The sequence below is a fragment of the Seriola dumerili genome, unplaced genomic scaffold (assembly GCF_002260705.1).
Source record: "Seriola dumerili isolate Sdu_G_001 unplaced genomic scaffold, Sdu_1.0 BDQW01000191.1, whole genome shotgun sequence".
NCBI classification, from domain to species: domain Eukaryota; kingdom Metazoa; phylum Chordata; class Actinopteri; order Carangiformes; family Carangidae; genus Seriola; species Seriola dumerili.
The window spans coordinates 9,100,976-9,126,613 of record NW_019174446.1 but is presented as its reverse complement, the minus strand read 5'-3'; the positions used below and the strand labels follow the sequence as shown (position 1 = coordinate 9,126,613).

The following is a 25,638-nucleotide window of genomic DNA, read 5'->3' as shown; positions in this document are numbered from 1 at the left end:
GCATTCCCTGATGGCGATGCTTGGGTAAGCTGGGGGTCAGCAAATGAAACCAATCTCTTTTTTCTTCAGCTGTAGCTGGTTTTCACTTTTGTCTCTCTTGACCCTTGACCAGAGTCAGCTCTGGCTTTTTCATCCACAGTGAGTTCAGGCTGGGCAGGAGAGCCTGAGGCTGCATCCTCGGTCTGAGGGTCTCTGCATCCAGTTTGTCCTGGGGATACAGCACCAGCTGGCTGCAAGGCTCAAGCTGATGATTGGCTGTCAGTGCTCTCACCATTCACTCAAGTTAGATCGAACTCAGACAACCAGTCCGCTGTGTCCTTCAGTATGAGGCAAACCCTGGATGATGTCTTTCCTTCCTTTCTGATGCAAACCATTCTGTCACAGTGAAAATCCATGACCTACCTACCTACCTACCTACCTACCTACCTATCTATCTATCTATCTATCTATCTATCTATCTATCTATCTATCTATCTATCTATCTATCTATCTATCTATCTATCTATCTATCTATCTACCTATCTATCTATCATAATACCACCAAAATAAAAATAGTATATAGCCAACTATTATATTTAAAGGTTATACAGTACATACTGACATTTATCTCATGTGGGTTACTTTAATTGCAATAGGCAAAACGTTATGGCCAGTGTCATGCCTGTAGTATAAGTACTAGAAATAGCCAAATCCTTTACTGATTTAAAAGTAAAAACTCTATAATTGAATAGAAACAAAGCACAAAAAATAAATAAATAAATGTGCAAATGTCTTATACTCTGTATGAAATAGACTAACCAAGGGAATATAGGGCCCCAGAGATCTATGCAGACAACATGATGCAGTAAAACAAACATGATACTGCCACACAGTATTTAAGTTTAAATTAAGATATCTTTTAGGAGAAAAAAAGAGGAGGTTGCATTTTGAATTTTATTTGATCTTTTCAATTTGTATTTAGTATCGTCACTACTTTTTATTCTGCTAGTTTTACCAACTAATAAAATCACAGCAGCCCATTATTTTAGAGGAAGTCAGTATTTAATTCTCAAAGACAACATCATGCTGTCATTCTTACATCCAAGGGCTCACAAAAATCAAGTTAAAAAAGGGTCCTAATATTATGTTAAAGCCTGCAAATTCTACTGGCTACTCCTGCTGTAAACTTTAGAACAGACAAAAATCTTGTGGCATGCATTTACTGCATCAGAAGAAAAATAATAAATACATCAAATAATATCAAACTAAAGTAAAAATATATGGCAAGTAGATTTCAGATTTCAGCGTTTATTAAGTACATAGTCGTGTTTCCTGTTCTGTTTTAGGTTGCCTGATTTACCACTTCATCCGTCTCTTCAGCACAATTGGTCACTTGCGCCACTTAGCGTCCTGTCAGGGAACACGCAAGGCGTGACAGGTGACGTCGCCTGTTTACAACTGCCAATGAACACGTGGCGCGCTGACGACTGACTTATCATTGGCCAATACTGCAGTAAATGGGGTGGGGACTCTTTACTGAAAAACCAATAGCGTCTGGCATGTAAATTCCGTTTGAAAAGTTCCCGGGAAATCTGAGTTTCGCGGGAGGGCTCTTGAGCGCGTAAACCGTATCCCTTCATTCATCAGGCCGCTTCCTGAAGCCATTTCTAGACGGGAGAAACGAGAGTTGCGCTACTTTTTAATCCGTTGCATCTGCCTAAATGCACTTTCATAAAGAAAAATACTTTACAAAAGTCGATGAATCAGACTCTCATCTTTACTTCGGTCTGATTATTTTTGTAACTATTGCCGCGGATTAGCAGCCATACGGGCTTAAAAGTACAGAGACAAGAAAGGGGTTACCCCGAATACGCAAGATGAGAAGAGGGATCTCCTCGGCTCCGGACAAAGTGATTTTAGCGGGGGTTGGGGGCTCTCCTCTGGACAATAATATAATTTTAACAACTCTTTCGGATCGTTTAAACCCTGGACAATCCAACGCTACGTATATCCAAATAATAACCACCTCACCGCCTTGCAACGTTACACAGACATCAAATGTGTGTTTATCCGAGCCTCAGATAAACAACATTTACACAACTCCACAACAAGCTGCAGCAAACGGAGCAGGACAACGACCGGCTCTGGGAAGACCGCCGGTAATAATCTACACAGCTCGTTTGAACACATTTGGCTTGCTACATCTAGCCACAAACACGACAAAATGTTAGCCTGCTAGGTTAGCCGAGCTTGTTGTTCGGGCAGCTAACGTTAGCTACTTAGCCAGTGCATTCCCACGACTCAACCTAGCGAGGTGGCTAACTAACTACCGCTAGCTAAGTTATTCAAGTGGGTTGGTTAAGTGGTTTGTTGACTGTAGGGAAGCAAACCGCGAGTTTAAGTTAGTTTTGCGTTTACAGAAACGCAGACATGTCATCTAATAGCGTGCTATGCTAACTTCATGGCGCTTTTGAGTCTGCTTCACCCTCGCAGGCAGATGGAAATATTGGTAAGAGATGAGTAACGTTAGCGGTGGCCTAGTGGCTGCTGTTAGTGTCTTAATTTGGGGGTTGGGGGATTTGTTGGGCAGCTTGGCTCTTAGCTCATTTTTCGCTTTCTAGCAAGACACGAGTAGCTAAACTTGCAAAGACACGAGGTTATACAATGCTAAAGATTTTCTTCAGCTCTCAAACTACTCGGTAGATATTTCTCCCAGTCGTCTCTGAAGATGCAAGCCAACTTGGATGAAGCTTAAAATGTGTTAGCTTTCTATGCTAGTAGCATTATTGATTATTAGAGGACAACATTACTCGTTGCTGGCCTTGACCTTAATTCTGCACAAATGTCTTGTGTCCTTCTTTTGTAAATAAAGTGTAACGTTATGGTGCCTTTCATGCCAAGTAAAGTGAAACTTGAGTTTGTTGCTTTAGTGCTGATGCACGTTTCCTGTATTCTCAACATGCACAAACCACACAAAATAGTTTCAGCAGCATTCAGGGTGGTGGTTTGTTCCTGGCTATTCATCTTTCATGAACTAAACCAGTCTCTATCTCAGGCTGAAGCCATGACCAGGCAGGGGGGGTGAAGGGAGCTGCTTGCTGATATAAAATGGCTGACATTTTGGCTGTCAACAGAGGGCATATTATTCTTTCTCATACTAGGGCTTGATCAAGTAAAGTATTAGGGACCTGTTTTAATTATGATTTAAATAGTTTATGTTCACTCAGGGTAAATTAACTTCACTCCTAGAGTTTTAGAGGGAAATGGAGTAAACAGCACTCTGGTACTGGGGTGTTGCTCAAAGACACTAAAACAGGGTGGATCGTTGCCAGCACAAAAATCTAAGGGTTCCCTACTCACCGAGCCACTATGCCATGTAATGGTGACAATAACCAGAATGCCAATTCAAGCTGGCAATAGAAAAAGTATGCAGTTTTTCACTGAAACAGAAACAATACATTATCGGTTCAGAAATGGTTATATTAGGTGGCACAACATCTGTAATATAAAGGTTCAGGGATGTTGAACACATTGCTTGAATGGGCTTAAACATGGTGTTAAATATTAAAGTAACAAGGCAGACACATAAGTTTGTAACACTGCTGAAGTCAGGTGATGAAACATACTTGGCCTTTGTCAAGCTAAACTAGTAAACATACAATAAGCTCACAAACGGCTCTTGAGCTTACACTGGTAGCAATAACATTTGGATTTGATTAATGGGTAAGTGGGGTACAGAAAATAACTTGATATTCTTACACAGGAGGTTGGGTTTTCTTTTGAACAATATTTGAAGTGGCCTGCTACGACAGCAAAATGGCTTGACCGTTCCCTCTGCTCATAGGATCATGTGGTCTTTGAGTATACTCTATTTCAGTTTACTCGAATTGGTTTTCTTTGATATTACTGTGCAGTATTGTGATCAGACCCATAGGTGTGACTCACTCTAAAGCCATGTGGTAAAATTAAGTTGGAAAAGAAGAAATCAGTGACTGGTTTTGTGACACATCATCAGATGCAAGGCAAAGTGTATTAAACTGACACAACTTCTTCATGATACTTTGGAGTTTTGATGAAAAACATCTTGTGTCTTGACAGACTATGACGATGTCCTCACAGCTTCACTTAAGATATTCTAAAATAAAATACGAGGTGGTTATCAAAACTAAAATGGAAAAGGCTGTGAAGAACAATGTCCTCTGATTTGGTGAAGTTTGCTGCAGCGAGTTTCCTGTGTTCATCATCAAACAGTTTATAAATGTTTTCTTTCTTTCTTTTATTTCTATTATATTTTTTTTTACATTAGATGGAGGGCGCTGAGGAGAGAAAATCAATGTTATGATGCCTCAGACAACCAAAAACACCAGTATTTTCTCTGAACAGTATCTTTTTCTCCTAGGCAAAAAGGCGATTGGCGCTTGATGATTCAGATCACCAGTACCAGTCAGAACCAGCCAAAACTCCAAGAGGCAGAGGAGCGGCAGCAGCTACCAATGGGGCACGGCTAAAGACACCCAGAAGTAAGAAGCAGAATGCTATAAGGAGCTTTATGACATCCATTCAGTAGTTCAATTCAGTTTCTACCGCAAAAATGGTTGGAGTAGAAATAGAGAACACACATATTCAAAAAGCATGAAAAAGGTTGATTTATCCTCTGCCTACATAAACTGAATTTTTCCATAACATGAAACCCTCCTAACTGCTGCCTAACTAATTCAAAGTATATTATCGGGCTTAATCAGTGCAGAAAAGACAAACCATAAAAGATCCTCTCTGATGTCCCTTAATATTCTGTTTCCTCTCCGCATGTACGTCCTGCACAGTTTATTAAAATAGAATATATCTGGAATTTAGAAAAAGAAACAACGCATGGACATTAGTTGTTGTATTCATGTTGTATAGCCAACCACTTCATTGCAGTAGTGCAATTATATTGTTGATTCCAGCCACAGGATGTTTTGCAGTGAGGCAGGGCGCTGCTGTGGCCCCTGTGCTCCTTTCTTAAATTCTGTAACCCTCTGATGAGAGGAACTGATGCAATCAGCACAGAGCTATTGATAATGAAATACAAGTCCAGCTGGGAAATATAACTTTATGCTTCACGCAAAAATGTTTCCAGCTGGAGATTATTAAACCTGAGGTAAACTTCAACCCACTGCTTGACCTGTAGTGTAGCCTTTGATCCCCTCTTCAATTAAGTCACACCACCCCTAGCAGATTGTGACTGATTGAGTTATTTGCCACCAACATTTCCTGACAGAAAAAACAACCCCAGTTTATTTTTCCAACATTGCAATGTACTTTTGCTATTAAACCTTTAAATGTAGTCCAGGACAAAAACACCACATCAATTTTCCCAAATTGACCACAAAGTTGAGTCTACATTTTTGTGACACAGTCCCGGCACAAAATTTAATATGATCAGCTTCATTCAGATGCATTAACGTCAAGGCAGCTGTGTTGGATTTGTTAAAATTATACTGTTGTACTTATTAATATCTTTCTGACACTTCTGCTGCTGTTGGAAACTTTACTTCTTGATATCTTGGGGGAGATTATGGGAATCCTGTGATCTGATTGTCTCTTTAACATAATTGATGAAGCCACGTTTCTCTTGACTTCCTGTTTTCAAGTAAAACTGTTTCAAGGGATCTTTGAGTCTCAGTTTGGTCGCCAAAATTCAATATCAAGTATAACGCTGAAACACACTGTCCTTCCCCTTGGTTTCTCTGCTCTTGCTACTTTTCCTTCACTATAGCGCCCAAATCTCCACCAGAGAAGACGCGGTATGACACCTCCCTGGGTCTCCTAACAAAAAAGTTTGTGGACCTTCTCGCTCAGTCCTCTGATGGCGTTTTGGACCTCAACCTTGCTGCTGAAACCTTACAGGTATCTTCATCTCTGAATGTATCTGTTCACTGGATTTAAAATGAAAATGAATACTGTCAGAGATTCATTTTTGTGGTTGGTAATTTACGTTGTTAATCTAAAGACCTGTATTCTCTACCTTCAGGTACAGAAAAGGCGGCTGTATGATATAACTAATGTACTAGAAGGCATCCACCTCATCAAGAAGAAGTCAAAGAACAACATTCAGTGGATGTAAGTGGTCGTTCTCTCTCACTTGGTAATGTAAAGTTGTGTGCATGTATTGTTACTGCAGTTTGAAGTCTCAGAAAATTTGTGGGTTTATCTTGGGTTGATGTAGCAAAAGTGTGTTTTGCCAGTAAACAGGTTCAAGGTGTTCCTTTGCCTGCACAGGAAGGCAGGTGGCTGCATGCAAGCTGTTACCACATCCAAGTATGATGATACCTGACTGTGCCACACAGTGCAAACATTTAATCACATCATCATTCATTAATTACAACTTCAGGCCTATGAGTGCATTCATGAATTATTTTTCCCCAGTGTTTTTATGAGGATATGTTGTATCTCTCTTTCCTTTCAGTTAAGATTTTGATGTTTTTGGCCCAAGTTTAGATTTTTCAAAAATAAATTCACTCCATATATCAGTCACTTAACTTGGAGGAGTCCACAGATGAATAATTGTGTTCATCTAGCACAGAATAACTGTGAAATGAGAAAGAATTTAGCACTTTTTATGAAAGACAAAACATTTTCAGTACTTTGACTTCATTGTGGCCATTTATAGTCCACTTGTCTCTTACAGGGAGGGTAGCCTAGGAACTGGGGTTCCTAGAGAAACCTTATTATTATACCTTATTGTTTTATATTTTTGCCAGTTAAAAATGCAGTTTTCAAGTACAATCCAATATTTTTTAATCCGACTATCCTCTGCAATATCTGCTCACAGGGAAGATATTGCTTAAGTATTGAACGTAAATCTGTGGTACACCAACTCAACCGACAAGGACAAGTAAAGGAAAACTGAGATTAGACACTTTTTTGCACTGTTGAAGCTATTGTACCAAATACTAAATCTGTTTAATTCACTCTCTTCAATCCTCTCTCACCCAGGGGCTGTAGTCTGTTAGAGGTAGAGGGAGCATTGAGCCAGAGACAAAGACTGGCAGCGGAAGTTTCTGCGCTGGGAGAAGAGGAGCAGAGGCTTGAACAACTTATCCAGAGATGCAGCCTGGATATGAGATACATGAGCGAGTTGCCAAGCAACCAGAAATATCCTTTTGCTGTTGGTGACATGTCATCCAAAAGTAAAAATGATTCCTAGCTACCTTCAGTGTTAAAACAACCTGTAACTATGTTCTCATAATTCTACAGGTAAACATAGCTAAATTGATGTCAGTGTGAAATTGTTTGTATGGTCAGGCTTATTCTTGGCTCACGGTGAGTTAATGGTAATATGTCAACAGTGACATACTGAACGGAGTTTTTAAAAATGATCAAAATCAGTCTAAAAAACTTCAGATCAGATTCTAATCAGAGGTGCAAGGCTTCATCTTTCAACTCTTTCTTTAGAGAACACCGTTTAGGACTTTTGATTTTGATTTTTACCAATCATCCTATCTGTCACACGTATGCTGTATAAAGCAAATTTTTTTACATTATAGTGTCTAAAATGTTAGCTAACTCATCTAGTTTACAACACCGGCATGTGCAGAGCCATGGTATTGCAATCACGTTAGCAGTTTAGATGTTTGTCATCACGTAATGAGCTTTTTCAGGCTTGCATACACATGTTTAGTTTAGTATTAACATGTACGGACATTGTGGTGTTATTTCTTTAACCACTTCTTCTTCACATATGCCTATGTGACATACCAAGACATCAAACAGCTGGGAAACCTCAGAGACCAGACTGTTATAGTCGTCAAAGCGCCCACAGACACCAAACTAGAAGTGCCAGACCCCGATGAGGTATGTATACACGCACAAACGCATTGCCAACATAGACTGGACTTATTGTTGTTGTCTAGATGAAACTTCTGCTTCTTGCTCACTTATTCACTTCATCTGTCCCATGACTTGTATTTCATTTACAGAAAAACAGTTGGACATTTGGGGAAAATTGACTTTTTCTCCTCTTACCCAAACAATATTTGTATGAGTTTCAATTCTGTGATGTGTCTGGGACATGCTACTCATGAATAATAATCCTGTCTGAATGGGGTTTACAACAAAGTCAGACACCTGCTTCTCCCTGCTTGCAATCTTTATACTAAGCAGACTTAACCCTGTGTTGTGGTTTCTAAATAAAAAAAGAATTGACCACTTCACAGAACATGTGCAGTGTGTGAACTTAAGGCGTATACATAATTTCTTCTGACATTCGTGCACCAGGTTTGGAAGTTGCGGGCAGTTCAGTTCACCCTCCTAGAGTTGGTGTTGCTTATTGATTTTTACCAAACATTTGGGGATGACATCTCAGTAACTAAAGGTGTTTCATGGTGTATAGCAGTATTTGCATCAATTTGTACTTGAGTGTCAGTTTTGCGTATATACCTCAGTGGAACCGTCTGGAAAGGAGACTTGCAGTTTTAAAAAAAGATATTTCCATCCATCAAGTGCAGTTCTGTTAGTGTTCTGATCTGAACTTATTGAGCTCATTTTTTTATTCCAGAGTTTGTCCATCCATCTGACCAGCACCAAAGGTCCCATAGAAGTCCTGCTGTGCCCAGATGAGGAGAATGACCCCAGGAGTCCTGTAAAAAATGGAAACACAGATATCAACGGGAACTCTCCTTTCCTCAAAGTCCTTCAAGGTTTGTTTGAGATAAGCATAGGTGTTACAGTTTTTAACATGTATTTGACTTCCCTTCATCTATCTCTTTAAAAATAAAGAAACAATTTGGTCATGGCTTACATTTATATGTATTTTAAGGCATATCATTTTAACAGACTTATGGTAAGCATGTTACAGCTGAGTAAAGCTGAGACTGATGGGGATATGATCTTTGGTTTGGGATTGCTGTATCTTGTCATGGGCAACACAACACTTTGGACATGCAGAAAAATTAACCTTCTGGCGGTACTAGAAGAAAGTTTGGGGATTTGTTAGTTGTCATCATCTGGTCTGTTCCAAATTTATTGACAGACTGAGCATCTATTAATGTGGCTGTCAAGGTGTAAGAATTTTTCTGACCCCAGTACAAATACAAAGATCTACAGTGTTGGGACAGTTGTCTGATTGTCTGATCAGTCTTGCTGATGGGTATTTGTTCTTAACTAGTATGGACAATAATATGAAAAAAGATGAGAGTTTACTGCGCAATGCTTTGTTAAACTAGCACTAGAATAAGATTTGTTTTGACTCACTTGTTTCCAGTTTCCAACTCTAACCTGGCTGATAAACATTTAACCCAAACTGTTTTTATAAACAACTTGCTTGTATCCATGCAACTGTTGGTTCAAAGCCCTGATTCATGGTACAATCAAAGTCAACTGTGATAAGATCCAGAAAGGTAATTTTGATCAAAGTTGAAGTATGGTCTCGAGTGCAATAAGCACTCTAACACCGATCAAAATAGCCACTCAGTTAGCCTACAACTGTCTCTTGGCCATGTAGAGATAATGACTAGTTGATTCCATTTTCTTTCACAGATCCCAGCTGCACGACCGCCTCTCCCAGCCCCGCAGTGGCTCCACCTTCCTCCTCCTCCTCAGCTGTCTCCGTTACTACTCTCTCCCCCATTTCGTCCCCTTTCACCAGTCTTCTCCAGCAGACGGACGACCAGATCCCTTCGTCCTTGGGGCCTTTCTTAAACCTCGGGCCTCCTCTTCTGGAAGATGACTACCTTTTAGGTTTGGGAGATGACCAGGGAATCAGCGATTTGTTTGAGGCCTATGACTTTGATAAAATGCCCTCCAGCCTGGATGACCTCCTGTGCAGCTAGCATTAGCTAACAGAAATTCTGATTAAACGCATGGGAGAGAGATGGAGAATCAGTGAGGGGTTTTGATGCCCATGACTGTCTGTGTATTTAGTAGAAGCCAATTTTAAATAGATGGAGGGGAAACATTGAGGGCTTTTTTTCAGTCCCAGTGGGACTAAATGCCATGTTCTTACATGGTGTGAGAATTGAATGGCCTTGAATGATTCACATAAAGACACGACTGGTCAATGTGCAGACATATCCATTACTCCTTGTCTCAGGCTATGGAAGGCCTTCAGTGTAGCTGAGTATTGGGGGAACATCTGAAAGCCTTTGCTGTCTGTTTGGTTAAGTATAACGGTGAGGGGAAGGATATCCACCTCTTTGAATCAGGCTAAGGTCACATCACCGTACAGAGAACAGCTCGAAAATACCCCCACATCACATGGCATTAACACACATCCTGGGTGGTTGGGTTTAGCATAAAATTAAAGTGTAAACGCAACTGAGCTGCACAGATATGATCAACAGAAACCATCGGTAGAAAGCTCAAGAGCAGGGAAGAGGAACATTGTTTACTGTTAAATCTTGAAGGATGCTGAAAATATGAAGATTTAACATGCCTGAAAATCTGTGTTTTGGCAAAGAGAGAATAAGTTCATCTCTGTTCCCAGTGATGCACTTCCTTGTCAGTTGTCCAAATTCATCCAGCTAATCCATTCTGAGACATATCCACAACTGTAAGATGTGTTAATGCCAAGTGTTTTGGGGGCAGAGGAGATCCTGAAGAATTCTTAATGGTTGCATTCTATTACACCAGTCATCTGTGATTGAATGCCCATACTGCTGACTGTTAAGTAGACATTTTTCTGTGATCAAATGTAGAGCATTTTAGAAATTAAAGTAAATATAAAACACAGGGGAATTTTGGTGCACACCATCCATGGCAGTTACAGTTGGGTTAGGTAGGCTGAGACTTTGGTCGCCTATCTTGTGCCTGTGCCTGCTCAGACACCTGTCAGGTTATCTATTGTATATTTGGGCTTCTAATTATGAAATTACAAGAGTATGAGTATTTTGTACATTTAAGCACTATTGAGATGTATTGAGAGTGGCATGAATGACTGCTTTTGGTGTGCCCCCGAGTTGATTTAAAGCAAACTGCAAAATGACAATTGAAAATAATAGGAGTGTGTACTCTGAATGCTCTTAGGCATACAGTCTTTTTTGCCTGTCCACCTGATCTGTCTGTCATCTACTGATCAATTGGGCAACCTCATATTTTGTACAGTGCAATGACAAATGCAAAAAATGCTCAAAAGTTATGTCTAACCTTACATAACCCAGAAATTTGTGTTTTGTTGCTAACAGAACCCAGAAAAGCCATCACTCCTGGGTAATGTGGGGTTAAGCAAAAACACCTGATGTACCTGTATGAATCTGGCCTGTTAGGACATAAGATGTGCAAACTTGAAAATAATCTCCTACTCTTATTGATCCTCTGTGAATTCAGGACTGAAACTCCCTCTTTCTTGCTGCTTTTCACCTCTCCCTTCCATTGTCGTCAGCAGAAGCTGCCATAACAAAACTTCCCATAATGCCTCCTCAGTTAGACTGTGTGCTGTGAAATTATACTGTGGTTTGAGCTTATCAGAAAAATATGACTTTGAACCACTTAATGCACGCTGCCTACTCAGTGTGTACTGAAAGCAGTGTAGGAGACAGGATAGGTGAGTATTAGGCTTTTTAGGTTTAATAAATGTTGAATTTTAATGGATTTTAATACTGTAGAATAACTAATGATATCATGGTCACCTAAGCAACAAAGAACCAGATAGCCACTAATTGAGGCTGCAGCATGTAATGAAGGGCTTATTTTCTGCCATAACAGAATATTGAAAAAAAAAAAAAAAAGAATAAAAAAAAAAAAAGAAACTTTTGTAAGTTAAGCAAATTCAGTGCAACCGAGTCTTGGTGTCGTGTTGTCTAGGGCCACTGAATCTTAAAACAGTGGTTAATCAAGAAAAGCTTGAGGACTTGGTGATCTAAGCTGTAGGGATGTGAATTTGAAACACTATTGCTATTCATTTGTAATAGGTTCTTGTGTTTGATTACGTCCCTGATAATAACAGAAAGCAAACATCTTGTCTGAAACCCTAGCTTTTAAACTAGAAAACCTGCGGCTGCAGGAAATATTGCTGCTGCTAGTGTTAACTTCTCCCCGACCTGATTGATATGCGCTTGAGTAATTGCGTGTGCAGCATGTGTGAGTTAATGTCAAAGATCAAGCTTGCTAAAGAGTAAGCCTGCCATGTGTAAATTGATGTACAGTTTTCTAAATTTTTCAGTGCACAAGGTACTGTAGGCTACCTCTCACTTAATGTTTGACAATAGTAATAGGGCGTAGAGGTAAATGCCATAGTGTGTATGGGTCTTTGAATTCCCCTTTGTCATAGAAATTACCCTTACATTATTTAGATGTGATATTGAATATTACATCGCACTTGTGTCTTTTGAGGTGAGCGAGATTCCACTCAGTCCCAGTGTCATGTTGTCACATGTTAAATTTGAATACTGGGGTGCACATTTGATGGACAGTTAAACGGACAAATGTATTGCAATATTTTTTCGAATTTGTCTTTTTTTTTTCCATAAGTTATTTAGTTTTTTGTCAGTGTTTTTGTTAAATGCAGAGCATCTCTTAAACCCAAAAACTAGTACACATTCAAAGTTAGCTTATCATAATTTTTCTGGTCATTAGGAGACTACCTGCATGTCTGCGTATGCCACTGAACCTCCATCAGTGACTTGGTTGTCCTCTGCTGAAGTGTGTAGGGAGCTTTGCTTCTGTGACACTGTGTGTCCGTTTTAGTTTTGGAATGATGTGAGGGAGTCATTGACACTTTTTTGCATTTCTGCTACTTTCACTTTCACAGAGAGTTTTGAATCCTGTTAAAATGGTATTTTCACTTCATAAATTAAAAACGCTATTATTAACCTGACCCTCACCTATTCAGTTGAGGAGAAAAATACTGATACAGTTTCTGAGTCAGCAGAACTTAACTTAATTGCGCCACTAATTGAATGAAATTTGACAAACGCACAGAAATGCTCTGATTCACAAAACACAATTTCCCTATAGGCATATTTATATCATTGTATTTTATATGTATTTATGGAAAGGTCAAGCTCAATTTTTTTCCCAATTTGATTCTCTAACTAGTTGTGCTATTTTCTAAGTCCATTTACATAGGTAATTACATTTTCCTCCATCTATTATAAGCGACCAGAATCTGGTCACAATATTTTATCCACTTTTATGTGATGGAAACATGAATTTTGGAAAGATTGTACCTTTCCATCAGTTTCTAATGGAATGTTAAAGATTGTAATGCACTGCTAATGCTAGTTAGCCAGTGAGACTGTAAATGTATTATGGGTGACTCTTAAAATTACAGCTCCTTCATTTCTGATGTGTGATTCTGATGTGTGATTAGACCTTGCAGAAAGTTATCATTAGGCTAAATGTGGTGTTAACTATAGTCAAGATTGAAACAGCACTGTTTTCCTGCTATTTTCCTATGGTTATTCTTAAGCTGTTACCAAATACAATATATTGATCCGTAAATATTCTGTAATGGTTATGTGAAAAGTTAACTATTTGATTGGATCGAATTGACTGTACAAGTATGATATTGATGCCTGTTTCCATTAATTACAGAGAAAAAAAAAGCTGTAATATCACATTACCTTCTTTTTGCAATTTGAACTCATGGTTGAAAGTATCTGTGTGCTGTTGAATGTTAAAGGTAAACTAATTCGATGTTTTTGATGTGTGTTACTCAGTTATATACTGTTTCTTTAACATCTGTTAAATGAGGAATTTGAGTTGTATTTGTTTGGTGGGTGGGGGGTGGGCAAATGGATTTGTTTTGTACTTTGGGCGTTTGTAATTGAAAATTTGAATAAAGACAATATAAATAAGAAAATGATTTGTTAAAATTTTGTTTATGATTTGTCTTAAGGGATTACTTTGCATTGTAATGTTAAGTACAAACGGAAAAAAGCCTGGAAACATATTGGTTGGCTGTACTGCTGTCTGCTAAAATATAAAATCAGCAAAAAAGCAAGCCCATGTTTTGACTTATCCATATATCGCTTTGTGTCATGCTTACTTAAGTGACATGCTACAAATTATATGAAACAAAATTATCCATAATTCACCCCCTGTATGTGCACACGCGTCTAGTTTGTCCCTCTTTGCCTACCGTATCCACGCACAAGTATGGCGGTCTGAGTTGTGACAGCTATGTTTTGATGGTGTAAATAATACTTGTTTCCATTTTCAAAACAAACGTTCCTTGGAATTTGCATTTATCTAAATCAATAACCACATTGCGACCAAGGTAAGGGACATTTACACTATCTTAAGGCGTCTTCCAGTCCAAAATATGATGCACGTGGGTAGTAGCTAGCTAATCAGGCTAGCCAAGCTAACAGCTAGCATGGCAATGATACTCAACAAAATCAAACTCCAGGATGATAGCTATCTGTCAAATCAAATATTTTCAGGTGTTTCTAGTTTTTATCAGTCAACGTTAGCTATTGTAAGTCACCTAGCGTGTGTATGCAGTTAGTTTATAGGTGAAAGTTGGGTGAAAATAATGAAAACACTAGCTGGGTATGATAATATAACTTGCACATGGCTAGTTAACGTGAGTTAACGCAAATGTTACTTATATTTATGTTGTTTGATTTATTTATAGCTATCATTAACCGCAGCAGCTAAGATGTGAGGGTATGTTTTGGGTGTCGCTATTTATTTTCAAACATCTACACGACAAACCTTGCAAGTAGCTATGGTTTTCAGTTGCGTTTGTCTTCACTATGTCAACGTTTGTCTTCACTATATTAACATACGTCTACCAAAGTAATTGGATGCATATTAACGTCTCAAAAGTTGAGATGTTTGACCTAATTACTTGGCTATTTCTGGCATCCACTAATCAAATTCTTACTGCCAAATACATGAAGCTTGATAGCCTTTTTTTGTGGCTTATTGCCAACAAAAGCTGAATTAAGCTGAAAAATAAAATATATTTCTGCACTGTAGTTAAAGTAAGGAAACGTAGAGGAATGAGAAAGCTCTTAGTGAGAGAGATAAGAAAAGACAAAACAAAGCATTTGATGACATTACCTAGGTCTTCAGAAAACTGGTAATCATTTTGTGATGTTGTTTTATAGACCAAATGACTAATTAATCAAGATAATAATTGGCAGATTAATCAATAATAATTATTGGTTGCTGGCTACTGAATATCCCATCCTTGCTTTACGTAGTATCTTTTCATCAATACTGCTCCTAGCTAGTCTGAGCTTACATTTACAAGACGTTTAACTATTGTATTATTTGTTTCACCTGCAATATTGTTTGTAATTTGATCTTTGCCAAGCTTTTCAACATTCATGCTTACCTTCAGAAATTCACTAGCCCTGTCATACTCTTTGCCTACTGCCCAGAGTTTTACATAAAATAAATGATAAACAATGAACTTTAGACAGTTATTTATTCCTGTAAGTAATTACAAATGTAATTATTACCTATATTTTATTAAAAAAAATAATTTTATCACATTACCATGCTTGATTTAATAACTGGTTGTCAAGTCTTTCTTAACATCCATTTTTGTTAAGCATTGTCTTGACTACTTACAGGTCTCAACTGTATGATAGACGAGAGTAATGCTGTGCTAACCAAAGCTCTGTCTGATTTTTAGACCATCATGCCGTCCAGCTGTGACTCTCTGATTGAAGACATAGAAGACATGGTGTCCTCTAGTGACCCCACTCCTCATGAGAGACAGTCTGCTAGAAAGAGTATCATACCAAGGTCCAGGAAGAAAAAAGAACTTTTGATCAATGAGGAACTCCAAGCTGACAGGTAGGTTAAATGTCTGATGTAGTGGTACAGTAATTGATAGTATGAAGTAGTTGATTGTGATATTGCTTCAGTATACAGTTTGTTTTAGGCTGATGATGTAAATATTGTGGCATTTTTACATGTCATAGATGGAAAAGCACAGATGTAATTGATAACAACAGATAAAAATCAGTATTCCATTTAGGTGAGCTACTTCCACGGTTCTGATATTACTATGACAGGTCAAAATGTCTGTTGTCTGCCAGAGTTCAGATAACTGCTGATTTTGCACCAGTCTGTCTTAATTTGAGCTTTTCAGTAACTCAAACAGACTGTGATACATGTGGTGGATATATTGACTGTAATATTTCAACATTTGTTTATTTACTCAGAATAAAATGTGAAACAAATAAAAGGTACATACAAATGATGTCATGTTTAAAATGTGATAAATTTAGTTTTAGTTAGTTCTGAAAGTAAAACATCATAAAACTTCCTTTTTGCAATTGTGCTATGTGCAGCTTGTTGTATGTGGATTTTTTTATTTGGAAAACAAAGACAGTAAATTCACTTTTACACTTTTATACATTGTCACCTTATAGTTCTGGTCCGTTTCATGTTCACACAGATTTGTTACAAATGAACCAAGATGTGTAAACATGAGGCTATATGGACTGAGAGAGAACTCATTCATTGGACTGTTACGTTGACTGTCATCCTGTATCATAAGTGCTACATGGATTTGTGGGAAAAAACAGATTCCAGCTGCACAGCCAGCAAGTCATGCAACATTTTACTGCACTGTGCTTATATTGAACTTATTTGGTAACATAAAGACCTCATGGAGGAACAACTGACTGATTGTTAGCCTGTTAATTGATATTGCCATTGGATATCTTATGTCATGAGTAATGAGAGACAGGTAAAACAGGACAAAAAAAGGCACGTGAAAGTAATATTACAGGGAGATACATTTCACTAGACCACAAAGTGTGGGACACAAGCTCACCACACCTCTGCTTTAACTCCTTTTCGCTTTCTAATGTATCATATCATATCATATCATATCATATCATATCATATCATATCATATCATATCATATCATCTTATATCATCTTATATCATATCATATATCTTATATCAATAAGTCCTGTGATTTGTCTGCCTTGCTTTCACACCCCAAAGAACCACACCAGTCTGCACCAAGTCCTTACTAGTCCACATTTTGATCAGGTTTTATGGCAGATTTATAGTAATTAATAATTTAGATATTGATTGTATCATTTCCACACTTAATATAAAAAAGACATATTTCATTGTTGTTGATTTGTAGTTTGATCCCTGGCACCCAAAAGATCTGGATGAGAACGTGGGGCTGCAGTCATAACAACTCAGATGGAGAGTACATGGCTGGGCAGCTGGCTGCCAGCGGATACAAGATGACTGGTAAGAAATTTTTTAATTGTGGTGGTTGGTATTAAGTCAAGTGACTGGAAGTCAGTGGAATAAGGAAAATAGTTAATAAGATAATAAAAGGTTAAAAAATTTTAGGTTAAAAGATTTTTATTGACTTTTTATTATTTTTGGTATCTTATTTTATCTTAGGTGTTTATACAACTGATGCCATTACAATTTGTAAACACAAGGGGGCACTATTGCTTTAAAAATAAGCTTTATCTTGTGTGTTATTCCAGTGGTTGACTTAATTTTTCCCTGAATTGAGCTTTATAGGCTGTGTACTGACTTCAACAAACTCAACCAAACAATATTTGGTTAGAAATGGTTAATATAAGGATTTGGACCATGTTTAGAGTCTGCCAATCTTTAAGCACATGGTGGAATTTGTCCTTCTGTTAAGAGGAAAGTCTGCAAATGAGTCTTAACTTAGGTTCAAGAGGTTCCCTGAGAGCTGGCCTAACCTGGTGTCTTTCTCAGAACTTAATTGGGGAGTGCATTGGTGATGGCAGTTAAGAAAGGGCACACTGATACCGTGGGATGCTTTTTAGTTGAGTGTTACGTCTAGAAACAAAACAGAGCACTGTGACTGCATGTCTCCATGGCTTATAGGCATTTTAAATAGAATCTGATGTAAATATGTGACATTCACTGGTAGCGTTGGTATATAAGGACCATATATGTTTTAGCTTTTATAATTTGTGATGAAGGATAAGGGATGCAAGTGCTAATATACTTGTCAAAAACAAGGTCCAGGGTCATTTAGACTGACACAAATGTTTTATTGGCAGGAACCTTGAGTTTGTTTTAGGTGCATGTTTGAAGGGTTCCTTGTAAAACACAAATTGTCCCACTGTTAGATTAAGTGAACACTGCTTTTTTTAATATAAATATCAAAAGGGAGGAAATCTGCTCTCTTAAGTCATAACAGTCAAAGCGTATTACTTCTTAAGAAATCTGACATGTTTTTAACTGAAGATATGACAACTTTCAAAATATTGAGTTCTCCTTTGTGTTATATATAATTATTGTTATTATTAGTAGCAGTACTAGCGGCAGTAGTAGTAGTTTTAGAGTTGAAATATTATATTGCATCTTTGGGTTGTAATAATCAGACTTGAGATTTTTTCAGAGATAGAAGAAGAGAGTTAATATTGACTCCTCAGGCATTTCTCTCACTGTGGGGTCTCACAGCCAAAGAAGGACATTAATCACACATTTCATGTCTGCAGATCTGCGCGCACACACACACACACACGCACACGCACACAAACGGCACAATTTACCCATAAACATAGGCCAACGGTTTTCCCTCTTATCTGGTGGTTTAGAGCCTTGATCTCTTTATCTCTTCCACCTTTCTTTGTTTTCACAGTTTTTTTTCTCTCTGTCCCTTGAGTTCCTCTCTGAAATAACGTGTCTCCCTCTCTCACACTCTCTTTTCACTTCGTTGTCTCTCACCCACTTGATTCAGTGGCATATCCTGTGTTAAATCATCTGCTAAGACTTGATATTTAGTGTGCTAATTGTATTGCCGTAGATCTATTTTGACTCTGTAATTTAGTGGAACGATGTCAATTGTCTTTCAGGAAGTGAGTGTGGTGAAAACCTGTTGTTGTAGTTAAGGAGTTGTTTTCTGTTCCCACTGCTCCTGGTCCTCAGCAAGGAGAGATGCAGTCGAGTTGGTGTAATATAAAACCTCTGGTAATAAAAGTTGCTGTTATGGATTTTCTCATTTCTGGATTAGGTTTGTTTCTTTCTCATTCTTTTCTCTTTAAAGTAGGACCTTGCAGTATAGGATCCTGGTTCTAGAAAGTGTTCAGAAAATATTACTATCACTGTTTAATTTCACTAGATTTCAGCTCAATAGAAGTACACTGAACTAGTAATATGAATATCTGCAGTCATAAAAGATTTAACTCCTCCCTCCATTCTTCTCAATTTAATAGGAAATTAATTACTTAATGTCTATGACAGCTAAATCTTTGACAGCTATCATCGTTCAAGATTAAACACATCACTTGATGTCTTTCTACCTGTAAGAAAGACACCAAAACATACATACAACATACTTAGTTGGGTCAAAGGAAAATTGGGTCACAGTTGTTCTGTGTGGTTTTAATGGATTTCGGTTGGCCTTTGCTTATAATTTGCATGAGTACATTCATTTGCAAGAGGGTTTGAGGGTTAGGGTGTGTTTCATGTTTTGATGTGACATTGGTACTTGTCTACCTGATGTGTGCCTCCTGTACTTGTAGGTGTGAGTGTGTTTACCTTATTTACACTGGGATTAGTTTCTTCTCTGATTAATACTGATCAAATTGGGTTGCTACAGTGCCATAACCATCAGTGTATCTATCACTGTACACTTGTGTATCTCTATTCACACCTGGTTCTATTCAGTTTGTAAGTGTATCGCAGTTTCAACAACATGACCAAGCTGACAAAGGCTGAAGTTATGGCTATGTGAATTGCCTTCCCAATCACACAGATTTTATCTAGTAATCTGTTTTTGTGACTGTGCTTGTCATACAGGTGACAACTTAGCAAAAGTGTGGTTCTCTGTTATTTACCACTTCACTTGATATGATTTTTGCCCCACATGTCTTGATCTGATGAAGCTTCAGAAAGCTCTCTCTGTGTCTCTCTCTCAGTCCCCTTTCAACAAAGTACTTTAAAGGTCACTGTCTAACTGCTAAAGCTAGGGGATTAGCTTAGTTTCTGTCTCATTCTCCTCTGCTTTTTATGTCTTTCCCCCTTGTTTGCTTCTTCTGTCTCTTTCTTCCTGCATCCCCTTTTTCTCTCCCTCTTTCATCCCTTCTCCTTTTTTTTAAGGGTGTGAGTATATTCGGTCATTGTTTTTCACTGTGAGATTGTTTGAAGGAGAAATTGCCTGTCATGGCCAGAATCAGGGGAGATTACACTCAGAGCAGGTGGTGATTGTTTTGAATGGTATAGCATGGAATGCAATGCAATTGTCTGGAATGGCATGAAATTGTTCAGACTGCAGTGAAGAGAGTGGAATAGTCGGGGATGACAAGGACTGTAATGGGTTCCTGAAGGATGTAGTGTCTTGTCTTTGGCCAGATTGAACATGAGGACTTTGAGTAGGTTCAACATTAGTATTTGTGTGTCAGAATGTTATGTCCTCCTCCAAAAAACAGTTGAAAATGATGATATCGTATGAATGTCAGACTGATACCTCTGTAGTATCTGTCGTTCAGATCCGCAGTCTCGTTCCACAGACTGGAGAGTTCGGACAAAGACGGAGCTTCCACTGCCTGATGGTCTGTTCTAAAAACATGACATCACCTCCTCTCCCTCTTTCTCTCTCTCTCCCCCTCTCCCTCTCTCCTCTTTCCTGCCTGTTTTCTCTATTTCACACCCCCGTCCTCATGTGTCCCTCTTTCACCCCCTTCCCTAACTCTTTCTTTCTTTCTTAAACTATGACATCACCTGGTGTGAGACGTAGTAGCAGTTCCTATGTTGAACTCTAGGTGGCAGCCTTGGCTCATGGGAGTAGCTTTTTTGTTGAAAGAGAGCATCTCTGCAGTATCAGGATGAGGTCATTCTTCTGAAAAACATACTCTATTCTCATTCATAGTTTTAAAAGTTGTAACTTTCAGTCCCACATTTACATAACAAGAGCCTTGTTGACTGAGGCTGAATATAGAGTGTCTGTAGGTTGCAAAGACTGGCGACTTTGTTTGGATGAGAAGGGCCACTCCTCATTTTTCAGTTGGAGAGCATCTTGGCATGTGCATTTTTTCAATGTATGATACATGGATATTTATTCATTTTTAATTTTTTCATCAAATGTTTAAACTCATGGTTCTACTTTTGTTTCCTGTGTTTCATTCATATTTGAACTTGTCAGCTTGCTGGTCAGTTGAGGAGATTGATAAGTGGCCAGTTAATTTATTCAGTCAAATATATAAAATATGAAGTATAAAATATTCTGAACAATCTTAAGAGAAGTCACCGCTTTCTCACCTCAATGTTTGTCTTGTCCTGTTTTACTTCAGTAAAACAACAGCGTGTGTCACATCTCTTTCCCTCTTTCATTGTCTCAACACTTGTCTTACTGCCTGTACTTGCTCAGCCTGGCTTGTCCCGAGCTGCTGTTCCTGTGTACAACCAAAGAGGGCACTGTTCACCCATGATAATAGACTAATACAAATGAACTACATTTGAGCAGCAGAACAATGTGCCAAATAGTGACTTCATAGAAAGGTGTGTATGTGCATACACACACACACGCGCGCACGCACACACCCTTCATGGAAAGTCACACCAGGATATTTTGATTGTTTTTGGCTGCTCTCCTCCCCTCCCAATCTCTTCTCTGCCAGCCAGCCGCAAACACAGCAATTCAGTTATGATTTTACATACCGGTTAGGCAGAGTAACTCCCTTGTACACAGTGTCAGCCAAATGAGGCGTTCTCAGTTCCTGGTTTGGACACAGACGGTTGGAGGATATGGGTTTCAGAGAGAGGGTGTGAGCTATTTTGATAAAATGATACGAGGACTTAATTGATCAGCAGGTATTACAGGTGTTTCTGTGGATAGAAAATGCTGGAGGTGTCACATACAGTGTAATTTTACTGTGCCTTTTTAGAGAATGAACTGCTGTGAAATTATTGTGATTGATATGAAATGCTAAAAGAAAGCCAGATGGATTAGTAGGTTTTACAATGTGACTTTACCATTACATTTTTTTTGTCTGTTTGAACTGAGTAACTTAATGCTTCTTATGTGTTACGTGGAAACTGAAGGTAAAAAAACAAATGGCATAATTGTAAATTTAATATAGGCATAATAACATTCTACTGGCATAAAATGTGACATTTACAGTCTAAGAATCCTTACTTTTTCCTATTATATAAATGACATAGGATATTTCTAATTGGCAGTATTTAGAAATTTAGGCTGAAACATTGTCAAACTGTTCCGTATTGAGCTCATACTGCGTTTGTATTTCAAGCACTTTTGCTGCTCTGTGTGATTGTATTACATCACTGTAGAGTATTCTCACTCAGAGTGCGTGTGTACCTCACATACATGCCGTCTCATTCATAAAATGGAGTGTGTGAGGATCTTCTGATTGGTTGACTGCGTGCTACGCAACATTACACGCCGCAACATTATAGCCAATGAAAACTTACAATGTTCTCTGTGACTCCACCTCTCACACACACTCACACACGTTAGCGCACACAGCCAGCTCACAGACACATTTTCTCTTCTCACACGGTCGCAGACGTGGTGGGAATTGATATTGTACAGGGAAAGTATGTGAGAGACAGTTCAGTTTTAGACAGCCGTCATTCTGCAAGATTAGACATATCGCCTGGTGTGCATACGCGTGTGAGAAAGACTTACTGTATGCTCGCTCTGTCTTTCCACTATCTCGCAACTGTGTGTGTGTCAGACAGTCCCACTTTCCTGATTGAGAGAGGGAAAGGGGTGAAAAAGAGTAAAGGGAAAAACAGAGTAAGGAAAGACGAGAGGAAGAGTCAGTGGGGAAGGGAGGAGGATGCTGGGATGAAGGGTGCAGGCGACACAGACAGATGCACTTCAAGCCAAAATCAGCCAAAGCGATGGTCGGAGAAAGGGAGGCGAACTGGGAGGGTGATACGCTGCCAGGGAAAACGAAGTAGACTCTGGCAAATCTGCAGAAACGGCAGTAGAGAGATGGATAGATGGAGAAATAATGGAGTGGAGAAAGGCACAGAGAGGTAAAGAGTCGAGAGGGGAGTAGTTTGCGGAACGAGAGATGGCGGCAGGGACGTAATGAAAGAGAAAATCAGTGCATTGCAGAACGAGATTAAGCAAATAGCAGATGGTAGTTGGAAATAGATATAAAGTAACACAGCTCTGAGAGAAACAACAACTTGAAAATTAACTAAACTGAATATACGTGGAATTAGAAATACAACAAAAATATAAATTTCTAAAATTAAAGAAGTTTTCATGACTGCATGTACACTTGAAGTGTTCATAGTTGAACATAATAAATATAATACCCTCAGAACAGACCGCTGACAGCTAGAAAGGCTGTTACATTTATATTTGACATTTACTCATTTGGCAGACGCTTTTATCCAAAGCAACTTACAAGTGAGGGACAATACAAAAGCTTCAGTGCAGTAGGAGACCTTGGTACAAGTACTAAGCACTACATCTCTTCAATAAGTGCGAGGAGATTAGGTACCGACAGTGCATAGAAAATGCTAGTTGTTGGGGCATTAATATGCAAATATAGATATGTAGATATTAGTATGGCAACATGAGGGTTAAACAAATTTGAATATTAAAGTTGCCATTGTATTGGGTTGGGAAAACAATCACATTTGAGTTTTACAACCTTACTTAGCATATGTCAGACCATGTCAGACTAGTTTGACTAGTCCAAGAAAACACATCATTGTACAGTGTAATAATTTTTGTATGTATGTGTGGCTTTAACAGAGCAAGACTTGTGAAATGATAGAGGGATATCCCTCTCCCATTTCTGTATAACATTACACACACACACACACACACACACACACACACACACACACACACACACACACACACACACACACACACACACACACACACACAGTTTCCAAGCCTTTGAATTGGTCTAAAGGCCTACAAATAGACCCATGAGTCCAGGCAGTCGTGTGTAACCGTTTTGAGGCCAGAAGATTAGAGTGATCCCAAGCCTTGTGCATGTGTATGTGTGTGTGCATGCGCGTGTGTATTTTGGTGATCCTACAAGGTGACCCATGTGTAGGCAGCACCCAGCCACCATTTAGAGGCCATGGGATTAGAGACCCCAGCCATTCCTGCCTTAAAATTCCCTTGAGGGAAATATGGATAGAAGAGGAGAAGGAAAATGGGATAGCCTCAGGAAAGAGGGGATCACTGCTCAATCTCATCCATCGATTACTCTGAGGAAAGGAATTTTGACAACGCCACAGATTGACCTGATGAGAACAACCATTGCAACAAAAATATTGCCATGGGAATTGAAGAACACAAAATCTGTCTTCGGGATTTATTGGTGCCATCCTTCATGTCTTTCCCACATTATTTAGACTTAATTGAGTCATAAGCAAATAAGTAAAGAAGTAATGTTAAAACAACATGACCTGTGTCTGTTGTCTATATGCCTATATCACCAGATGCTAGTGCTAGTAAGCAGGTAGTGACTGCAAGAGGGAAACAGGGATTACTCCTCCCTGGCAATCATTTGTTAAAGGATAGATAGATCACCCTTATTGCTAATAGCACTTCTTGTATGTGAGATTTAGGAGCAAGGAAAGAGAAATACATTAGACTGAAAGAGACACCACTCCTTGTTCCTTTTGAGAAATCACAAAAAAACAGAACAAATTGATTCCCTAAAGGGTGGTTATATCTCATCCTTGTTTCACAAACCAGAAAGAAGCAGGAACGATTGGAGAAGAAGAAGAATGGAAGCAAAAATCACTATGCCAGTCTTCCCCGTGTCCATTCATTTGTTCACTCCACACTTTCAAGATGAAGAAAGCTAGAGATAAATGAATGGAGAAGCTGGAAAGGAGTTTCCTTTGCTGCTTCCCTCTAGAGGAAGGATGCCTATTCTCTATTCCCTGCTGAAGCCAGCCAGCCAGCAAGCCAGCCAACCCCTGTTATCCCAGGAATACCGCTCACATTCCGCAGGGGATTGGGAATACCCTGAGGGGATATAATGGGAATATCATGGAGGGGATGTGAGTAATGGGATAAGGCAGGAGCTAAGGGAAAAGTATAAGGGTGGAGGGAATTGAAGGACTAGGAAACAAGGACGATACAGGGTTTGTCTGGAAAGGGGATGCTCTGATCCAAAGTGTTGAACCTTAAATCAAAGCAGGGAAATTACCCTTTATGGCAGCAGAGGTGGCCTAATGGTAAAAAATAAAAGCTGATGGCCTAGAAATGGACAGTTGGAAGTCTCACCCCAACACACCCCACTACATAGAAGTAAAGGAGCCATGCGTACCCTCTTTTTCAACAAGTTGCATCAGGTGCTATTTAACGAGGCATTTAACCCCGAGTGTCTCAATGAGCTGCTCAGTGGGCAATGCGATGACTGGATATGTTGAGATGCTCCCATTTGTGTGTATGTAACCCACTCTCAATTGCTAATGCTTTTTTTTTTTTTTTTGCCAGTTCATATATATTGATATGAATACAAATGTTGAGACTATTTGTTAATAAAATTAGATGCGTCCTACTGACCCACGTGCAGAGTGTGACCGATCTGTGTAACCCAGGTTATTTTCTGTAACTACAACTTTCATATGTCGTCTAAATGCCTCACATGCAGGATAGATGCTAGTAAGGTGTAAAGTAAAGCGCAGGTTTCAGTGAATTGATTTATCTACCTGGGTGGGTCTTAATCTACCTGGGCTGGCCGCCCAAGTAGAACCAGAGTAATTAACAGCATCTGTGTGTGTGTGCTAGGCCTGTAAAAAAC

General features: G+C 38.9%; 2 protein-coding genes across 2 annotated transcripts in view; both read left to right on the top strand.

The window, feature by feature from the left end:
- Positions 1-1,642: 1,642 nt before the first annotated feature.
- e2f3 (E2F transcription factor 3) lies at positions 1,643-13,689 on the top strand. The gene is made up of 8 exons (XM_022753552.1): positions 1,643-2,138; positions 4,379-4,499; positions 5,738-5,868; positions 5,993-6,081; positions 6,958-7,116; positions 7,701-7,815; positions 8,519-8,660; positions 9,499-13,689. The coding sequence occupies exons 1-8, from the start codon at positions 1,857-1,859 to the stop codon at positions 9,789-9,791; spliced, it is 1,332 nt and encodes a 443-aa protein (XP_022609273.1). The 5' UTR covers positions 1,643-1,856; the 3' UTR covers positions 9,792-13,689.
- A 360-nt stretch (positions 13,690-14,049) lies between these two features.
- cdkal1 (CDK5 regulatory subunit associated protein 1 like 1) overlaps positions 14,050-25,638 on the top strand; it is a 223,728-nt gene continuing 212,139 nt past the window's right edge. The window contains exons 1-3 of the mRNA XM_022753568.1: positions 14,050-14,176; positions 15,548-15,711; positions 17,025-17,137. Coding sequence (XP_022609289.1) covers positions 15,554-15,711; positions 17,025-17,137 — 271 coding nt within the window. The 5' untranslated portion in view covers positions 14,050-14,176; positions 15,548-15,553. The remainder of the gene's footprint in view (positions 14,177-15,547; positions 15,712-17,024; positions 17,138-25,638) is intronic.

Excerpts from the sequence above, each read along its gene's own strand:
- e2f3 (XM_022753552.1), top strand. The coding sequence starts at position 1,857 with ATGAGAAGAGGGATCTCCTCGGCTCCGGACAAAGTGATTTTAGCGGGG. Across the intron at positions 4,500-5,737 it reads ACGGCTAAAGACACCCAGAA|CGCCCAAATCTCCACCAGAG; the intron begins GTAAGAAGCAGA and ends CCTTCACTATAG. Across the intron at positions 8,661-9,498 it reads TTTCCTCAAAGTCCTTCAAG|ATCCCAGCTGCACGACCGCC; the intron begins GTTTGTTTGAGA and ends TTTCTTTCACAG.